Here is a 9286-nt window from a genome sequence, read left to right on the forward strand (position 1 = left end):
CATCAATGTGACTCGCAAACGCAATGAAAGCTTTGTCAATTGGATTGATGTAAATGTGGTGCGCCAGCACTTACTCTCTATGGGAGTGATGTCTTTGTTGGGCTGTGTGTTACTTGGACTTCGCAAGCTGACTAAGTAGACACAGCAGAGACAAACATATTATTGAGTGCTTTGGTGTTAATCTTAACCTGTGTTCTTCGCTCGGAGACGAACCCGTCATAGCTGATCGTTTGAATATTACTTCGCTTGGTTTTTTGCCCCGATATCGGGAATGTTCAGACGGTGTTTGTGTAGCTCAATTTCTTGACGCAAAATACTGCTGAGAATTATTTCGGACGTATACAACTGATCTGGAGGGGTGTTCACAAGCTGTTTGCGTACAGCTGCCCCGGATAGAGCCACATCACTCGTAATCACTAGATCTTTAGCCATAGGTTTTCCTTTATACGATGCCTTGCCACCTGCGCATTCAACAATTTTTACCAAGTCCTTCACTGGCGGCAAAATAGACTTGTGATTGGTAATGAATACGCTCAAGCCGGCAAGCAACTTTCGGCGTTGCTCTGCTGATACATCATACATTGTAGTTTCAAGTAGAAAATGCCACCTTTTTTCCGCTTTCTCGTCATACAGACAATTCGATCGCTCGTCAACCGGCGCGCCGGCTCGGGCTGACTCGTCTAACCATCGTTCATCAAGAATATGTTTGCAGCACGAAATACCACACAACATTTTTACCGTGCGCTTAAATTGGTGGTGCGGAGCGATGAGATGTGTTGCATCTACGATGTTGCTTTCGTAAACTGCACCGGTGATCGCTTTGATTTTAGTGAGAACTGCAGGCGTGGGCTCCAATCCCGTCAAAACGATTCGAACGTTAGTGCTGGCTTGCGTACCAGTTGTCTGACTATTTTCTCTAAGACGACTGCTTGCTATTCGCATTTTACCACGGGTTGCAGCAGGCACCAAATGCCGGTTGGGTGAGTATTTTGGTTTCAGTAACGTGTCTTTTTGTTTCGCTACCACTATCGTAGACGGACTATCATTGTCCGTTTGCGTGTCGTGGGATATATTTTCTTGATGCTGATGTCCTTTCAAATGCTTCAATTCGCAAATTTTCGCTGAAGATACATTTTCTGCCCGGTTCAAATAATCTAAATGGGTCCTTTCTCTATCCAGCCGCGATCGTTTTACTATCGGATAAATACCTTGTGGTGACGAGCTATCTTTCCAAGTGAAAGCATGAGGGGATGATCTTGCATTTGATATAACGATAGGCGACGACAGTGGCCGCCTTTGATCTATTGCGTCTGCAGAAATGTGCCTACATTTCGCGGCTAGACTCGAGTATTTCCCACTCTGAGAGGCGCCTGATCTCGGTATGTCTTCAGCGGGTTCTAGACTCAAATATGTTTTCGCGATCCGACAATCTGTTAGTGAATTCTCCTTCGGTTCAGCTTCTATCTCAGTCTCATTGCCACTGCTGTCCGAATCGTGAAGAAGTGTTGAGCGACTGGATGCCCAATCCGGGTTGTGGGGCCTGTCATACCATTTTGAAGTTATAACAGTTTTTTTTCCAGTCTGAAAATAGGCAGCGGTCGCGGGGTGTCTGGTGGCACAGCCGCCGTGCTCTAGCATGTCGTCTGACATACTCGAGTCGGCATCGTCATCACTGTCATTAAGTTTCGCTTTGTCGAAAGACCAGTACATGTTGCGTGCGGGCGAGGTTGGATCCAGCACTTTATCCTTCACGATTAACTGATCGGGTGCTTCTACAACTAAAACCATCCATAAGTCCACGATAGATCACTCGATGTATCATCGGTACTCTACCGTTTTGATTCTCAATATTTGGCAAACAGATCTGCAATTCCTCCGTTATTCCCCCTTTTTCATCATTGCTCATGCGAACTGACAGAGTATCAACGAAACTCGGCGCCAAGGATTGATTCTCAACTTCAGTTAAAACTTGTGTACATTGGCTATCGCATTGTGCTACATCTCGTTCCGGTTGCGAAAACGTAGTGCGTTGGCGATCATTGGCACTTAACCATTGACTTGTGGAGTCTTGAAATCCCGAAGGAGTTTCCTGCCCGGGCGAACCTCCATCGAAAACGCCGCCAGCCATGCTACCGATCCTTTTGCATCAAAAACGAAAATATTGCACTTTAAACTTAATTGTGACCAATCGATACATGTTAAGCTTTACATTTACAACAAACGATACTTAAGCAACTTTGAAAAGCAATGTGGGCTCGAGACGGTTCTTGTTAAAGTCGATGCGTTGCTGCAAAATGCTGCTCAAGATGAGCTCGACAGAATAGATTCGTTGCGGGTCCGCCTGCGCAAGAGTCTTGCGAACGGCGGCCGAACTTAGCGCTGTTTCGTTAGTGATTATCAATTGTCTCGAATTAGCGCAGCCCTTTGTAACGGCAACTGCACCAGCGCACTCGACAATCTTCACCAAATCCGCCACAGGCGGGAGCACAGACTTGTGGTTAGTGATGAATACCTCTTGTCCCGCGAAGAGCTGCTGTCGTTGCTCAGGAGTAAAGTCATACATGGTTTTTCGCAAATCAAAATGCCACTTGGCTTCAGCTTTGGTATCTTTTAAGCAGTGCACCCGCTCGAAGACAGGACCGCCAGCGCGAGCCGACTCATCAATCCATCGTGCATCTAAGACGTGTGTGCAGCGCGAGATCCCGCACAATAGCTTGACAGTACGTTTCAATTGATTTTTCGGTGCGATAATATGTGTAGCCTTGTAAATATCGTTTTCGTAAGAAGCTCCAGCAATCGAAGTGATTTTCTTTTTCATTGTCTCCGTAGGCTCCACACCTGTAAGAATGATCCGCACCTTTTTTATGTTTGTTTCTTCTGCAGCTGCATTGCTCGCGGCATGTTGCATAATATACAGCTGCGCCGGCACCACAGCATTTTCATTTGGGTTCTGCATCCTCTTTTTTACCAACCTTCTTTTTGAACTTTTTACCGTGGGCAGGGTGATGCTACTGTGAGGCAACTGTAACTTAACAGACGACCGCCGAGATTTTTTGGCTAGCGGGCGTTCGGGTTCCTCTTTCTCAATTATGGTTGATGTGACACTGTCATGCCCACTATACATACTGTCCACAAGGTCATTTGATTTCTTGAAGCCCGAAATTGCTGGATTTAACTTACAAAACGAGTCAGAATTCTCACCTAAATGGTTATTCACCTGGTCATGTACAACTTTAAGCCTTCGCTTTGTCCCAGTGCATACACCATTCTTGCTACTGTCATCAACGACATGGGTGTTTACATTTCCGATCTCTTGAGATTGTCTCTCCTCCTTTTTAGCTCGTAGAGCTGCAAGTCGGGCACTTTCGACAGCCTTAGATACCTGATCAAACCAAAAGTCAATTCGGGTCCTCATTTTTGTCACGAGGGATATGCTGCTGGAAGATCCATCGGAAATATTCAAACTCCACTCTTTATCTCCTCGCGGCTGTTCACTGATTTCCAGCATCGGTTTATGGGTATCAAATTGGCATAAAATGGAATGCCGTCTCCAACCGTTGATCTTGTAAATTATTAACCATCGAGCATAGAAGACGACTTCGACCAAATTCCACCAAGGCTTACTCGAATCCGAGTCTTTTCCACATGTCATCCAAAAGATCCCGGGAAAATAATCGTCGAAAAATGATGCAAACTCTGTCGGTGTTTTTTTTGTCTCTCCAAGATAAGATTTAATATTCTCGGGCACAGGAAGATCGCAGAAAGCTCGGTCCTTCCGCAGTTTATCAATTCGAAATTCATTCATTTCCAAAAGGCCCCTAATAGTTTCATGCCAGCGCTGAGTCTCTATCGAATCCGGCCAAAAAAAAAGCAGTATTGTGTCTTGCAAAATAAGTGCTAAAGAGCGTGATTTGTCTGACGACTCGAGCCCTGGTACACTAGCTGGAGTTTGCTCCAAGAATATCGCATCTTGCTTGAGCTGCAGACGATGCAAAATCATAAATGAAGACCCTGACTTCATATCTAACAAGTTTTGCCTGCTACAAACAAACGTTCCGTCCTGGAAGCAATGGATGTAGACCACACTTGGCTGTGTAAGCGAATTTGTTCTGGACATAGTCTTCGGGCTAAGCTGACACGAAATATCCAGTGACAAAAAGGCTTCACCTTGAAGCAGCACCTTATTAGCAGACAAGTCGTAAAAAAACTCGGCCCCGTCTCCATAAAACGATGCTTGAAGTGCAATTAATTCTTCCTCTTCACGTGAGTCGGCCTTGGCGATTTGAATACAGTGCTTGCTTTCCTCTACAATATTCAATAATTCAGAAACATATGTAATGACCTCTTTCGCTGTGACATCATCGTCGGGTCCAATTCTTTTTTCCTCCTCAAATATGCTGCACAGCGCTTCGATAACCTCAATCAGCTCGTTGAAGCGCTTCAATGGACGATCAACTAGCTTTTCCAACCTGATCTGCTGCTCCATTAAGTACTTTTCAAGGATATCTCCGTCCCAGTCTTTCGGATTTATTTCTAGCAATGAATTTAGTTCTTTTTGTGTTGCTTCACTCCTGCAGAAAAGTTGGACGTAATGTACACGTAGGATGCGGAACATGTCAGCTATAATTTCCACAAGGCTGCTCAGCTTCCGAGCAACTGAGAAACGCCCTCCTTTCATTGTGGGTTCCGTGAATGCCTTTAATTTCACCTGAAAGAATAAGTGGTGGTGCCGTAGCTGTGCTGCTGTCTCGATAAAGCGATCAAGAGCAAGGGAATCCACAATCGAGCCGCCTCGCGATCGGCGATTGAACCGCAGTTTTCGCGCCAATCCCGTCACAACACTTTCAAGAAAGCAGATGTAATCGTCATCCTCTCTCAAATACACGCGCAACCTTTTCTGTGCGGTTTCCCACTGAGCCGCCATGAAAGTAGTCTTTTTTGTTTCCTCGACAAAACTTATTTCTGATATTTAAGCGTTTTTATTGGCTCAGAAAGCCAACATTTAGGTGGTGGTGAGACAAGACATCGACAATTCCGAAAAGCAACTCTACAATGGCCAGCAATTAGCAGTATACAAGCACGTGTTTGCGCCCCGCAAATCTTTAACATAAGTCACTGATAGTCTTTTATACCCGGTGCCGTCCCTTCAGTTTACATTGCGTGTTATTGAGACTGAAAATAAAAGCCGAAGTAGCATAGGGAGTGCAGCGCTGGGCGCGCTTAACTTTCGCAGAACATAAAGGTCGCTTAGCGTTTGACTTCGCGAAATACAAAGCGCAACGTTGACCCTGAGGTGGGTACTCGGCCCAACGTCCGGCTCGAGCTGGCAACAGAACAGCTCATCCACGTGCGCCTACTTACACAGCTGTCGGCTAGGTCTCAACGCCCGAGCATGGCGGGGAAATAGAAGCGCATTGCGCTGCGCGACCCTGTCACCTAACCTAATGAGGTAGATAGTCAATGTGTCAAGTCGTTAACGCCACCGACACCAGAATTGTAAATCCGAAGACATTCAAGAGTTCTTGTACCCTCCAGGTACTGTTTATATCTGTGATAATCACCGCCACCCACAATGCGCTTTCCATGATGTGATCTTTACTTGTTCATCGAGCAGAGCTGGCACTGAGCAACCCGTATATGGCTGGATCCCGCGAGCCTTCGCTGTTGTGAGGAGCGTCGATTCCAATCGATATCCTGAATTTAAGTCAAAGCGTTGCGCAATTGGTGCATGAGACTCAACGTACCTGAAATTATATCGTCACTTAACAACAAAGTAGTCGGATCAGATTTCAGCAAATCGATTAGTATTGACAAGCCAATATCGGAGGTGTCAGAGGAAATCGAGAACCAAACAAATTTGGAGTTGGGCTGAAAGCCAAGACATGCAGAACGATTATGCAGACGAAAGAAGCAGAAGAAATGTTGCATACTTTGAGGTCGAAGACCTGTTTTTTGCGAAAAAAACCTTCCTACACATGCAGTTTCTTCTGTCTTTGAGACGAAGCTCCGTTCACGGCTTATCGGACCTTTTAAGCTCGTGGCCAGCGAGTCCTTGCATATACGCTAAACCTTCCGAGAAAGGATGCTCGCCCAACCGTCTTTTATGTGGGCTAGCTTAAACCGTACCGGGATCCGGCGCAAGTGAATGCAAAAGCATTAGCGCCGGGACGACGCTCAAATGCGTTCGGCCACTCAGAAAATGAGCCAGCAACTGGTTCTGAGCAAGGATCGCGAGAATTCCGATTTTCAATGGCGCCAGGCGCTTCAATGACGCACGAAGTCACGTATTCGTCTGCTCGACGGCCAGGAGCCTCTCCGACAGAGCGCGATAATCCTCAACGTGAGGCAGTCGGTACATAAAATGCTCCAGGCTTTCGAGGTCTTCCGCACAGCGGTAGGCGACCTCGGAAAGATGCTCGGCAAAGTGCCGATGACGACGGACTTTGTCCTCCAAAGCTCGATGAGCATCGCGAGTCACCGGACGGCGATCGACCAAGTCGTCATCGTCCGCCGTCTTCTCGATGCGAATGGTGGCGTCCACTACCACGTGGAACGCCTTGTGGGTTGACGTCGTCGACATGGTCAATCTCAATATCGTGTGAAGTGGAGGATATGCCCCGACTCCAAGAACTCGTGGGAGTTTGAGATGTCATTTCGGTAAGACTGCCCAGAGGTCGTGGCAGCTTACGACCAGAGGGATCATAGCATTCCGCTTCATCGTACACCCTGCGCTTCTCGGCAATAGACAGGAAAGCCGAAGAGCCATGAGCTGAGCTAAAGCGGCTCTGGGCTGCTGTGGCTGCATCCTCACCCGTGTGAGAAAGCACAGAGCTTGCGGGAGCGTAACCCATTCGTCACAGGGCGACAATACGAGGGAATTCAGCGACGCGCCTTTAGTTTTGCAAACTCGAACCAAAGATGGCGTTCCACGGGCACGTCAATCTCCTTGTGGCTACGCGGTATGTTTGCCGCTGCACCCATAGCTCAAAAAGCTCTCCGTCTTCCACAGCGTTTTGCCAGTGGCGAGCACCACAGGAATCGTTTGCATTGCGGATAAAAAAGCGCCTCTGTCTGAGCGCAAAGGCGAGCGCGGTACGTATCCAGCAAATATTATTGCGGAACCAAGAAGTGAGCTTGCAGTGCTTTTCGTTGGTCAATCTCAGCTTGTGTAGTGGCCGGGGCTCGACTACGTAGATACCCAACGCTCGAGTGATCGCGTCCTTCGCTTCTGTAGCGGGATCTGCTGAGCGGAAGACGTGTTCCACACGAGGGTCAAGGACCAACCGTGGATGCGCGCAAATAGCCTCCCTGCGGGCAGCATCAACTGCTATCTCTGTGCCTCGTAAAGGTCATTGGTAGTGAAACCACCTTCCGCGGAAGTCGAGAGGTCGAGAATCGGACACGGTGTCCGCAATGTTTTAGCAAGGCTCAAGTCGCACCGCTGGGGCACCTCGCCTTCTTCTTTGTTTCATCATGGGAAAGGAGTATCCGACTCGTAGTCACTTCCTCCAAATCCTCGACGAGGTAATCCGTAGCCCGTTGGTGGGCGCGGTGCGCGATCGGAAGTAAACATCGCGTCTGCGTTCTTGGTCGTTCGACCCTGTCTGTAGCGGGGCTGCCGTAGCTTTGCGCTTTGAGGAAACGTAACTTAGGTCACCGACCTTTCGTCCAATACTTAGAACAAGTACGAGTCTAGCGGATCGCAATCCGCAACGTCCAAGAGAAGTTAGAACCTTAATACAAGGCTAATTAACTCTTCCGTTTAAATCCAAAACTGACTCTATTTATTTTTATCTGCAGCAAAGCCGCCTAATTTCAAATGCATAGATTTTCCAAAATATGTATAGGAAAATCTAAATACATGTATCACTACTGGCTATCCAGCCCCATACCGCATTCGCCGTATTCGTGCTTGGGTGTGGTTGCACCATGCCCATCTGGTGTGACACACACCCCTTTTACCAGTTCCAATCGATTATTGCTTCAACGAGGCTTGCGTGTCCGTTAGATACTGCATTGGAACAAAACGACTTCCGTGCTCAATGAGCCCTGTGTCAACGACACCGAGGTCTCCAAGTCTCGCTTGTTCCGACAGCGCACACGGGCAGAGCCCAACTTCTTGGGAGGTGGAGGTAGTCGACTACGAGTCTGACACTTCTTTTCCCGGGTGGGATGACGAGGAAGGCGAGCCGCCCCAGCGGCGTCAGACGAACCCTGCTCGCGCCTTGCGGACCCCATGTCCGTTTTCTGACCTCTCATCACCTGAGGGACGTGGTATTATCACCAATGACCTCGATGAGGCACAGAAGCGAGAGCTGGAAGCTGTCCGTAAGGCGGCTCTGATGCACGCCCATCCACGGCCGGTCATTGACCCTCGTGTGGAATATGGCTTCCACCCGGCGGATCCCGCAGTGGAAGCAAAGGACGTGGTAACTCGATCGTTACGCCTCCACATCATCGGGCCATTACGGAAGATGATTCTGCCGGACGGAAAGCTCGTCGAGCTCGTTTCTTGGTTCCACAAGAATTTCCGTTGGAAGCTTATCGCACGCGTCAGCGTGCTAAACGAGGTGGCTCTCGCAACCCGCAATACGGACGATACCTATAGTGCTCGTCCCTGGTGAAAGCGCTACAGATGACGAATCGCTCTTTGAGCGATCGGTGCGACGGCACCGCAAACTTTTCTCACTGTATGCCTTACAGTTGAGCCACAAGAAACTGGACGTGCGTGTGGAGCGACACCTCCGATTTGAAATTGCCAAACTCATGGCACGCCGTCGACTCTCTTCCGATTGTCGCCCTGCGACGTATAGGTCAACCCCTAACGCTCCAGAGAGCCCTGTGTCTGCGCCCGCAAGATCTTAGGGCCACCGCTTGAGCCCAGGTCATGGCTCTTCTACTTCCCTGGCTATTGCCGGAAAGCGTGGGGCGTCTTGATCGTTCTGATCAAAAGCGTCCACTGGGCAATCTTGCCGAAGTGGCGTCTCAAACTCCCACTAATTTTCGGAGTCGGGATATCCCCGCCACTTCACCAGATATTGGTTCTGACCCTTGTGACGACCGGTAGACCGCCGTCCGGTGACTCGCGATGCTCTTCGAGCCCTTGAGAATGAGACCATTTGTGATCGGAGCTCCGCTAAGCGTCATGCTGAAGTAGCATATCGCTGTGCGGACGCACTTGATGATTTAGAGCGCGTCGTGCACCGGCTGCCTCGACGTGATGACAACCGCGCTCTGTCGGAGCGACTCCTAGCCGTGGAGCAGGCGAATGCGTCGCTGCAGGCAA

General features: G+C 48.7%; 2 protein-coding genes across 2 annotated transcripts; both read right to left on the minus strand.

Moving 5' to 3' along the window:
* Positions 1-109: 109 nt before the first annotated feature.
* PHALS_00169 (Signaling protein SWIFT and related BRCT domain proteins) lies at positions 110-4924 on the minus strand (the record flags this gene model as incomplete). The annotated part of the gene is made up of 6 exons (XM_024728647.1): positions 110-131; positions 214-222; positions 344-1772; positions 1834-2138; positions 2228-2297; positions 2374-4924. 6 exons carry the CDS (start codon positions 4922-4924, stop codon positions 110-112), a joined length of 4386 nt encoding a protein of 1461 aa, XP_024572209.1.
* Positions 4925-5372: 448 nt separating this feature from the next.
* PHALS_00170 (uncharacterized protein) lies at positions 5373-5585 on the minus strand (the record flags this gene model as incomplete). Its single annotated transcript, XM_024728658.1, has 2 exons — positions 5373-5429; positions 5490-5585. The coding sequence occupies 2 exons, from the start codon at positions 5583-5585 to the stop codon at positions 5373-5375; spliced, it is 153 nt and encodes a 50-aa protein (XP_024572210.1).
* Positions 5586-9286: the final 3701 nt, after the last annotated feature.

Source organism: Plasmopara halstedii (assembly GCF_900000015.1).
Source record: "Plasmopara halstedii genome assembly, contig: Scaffold_110, whole genome shotgun sequence".
Taxonomy (NCBI): domain Eukaryota; phylum Oomycota; class Peronosporomycetes; order Peronosporales; family Peronosporaceae; genus Plasmopara; species Plasmopara halstedii.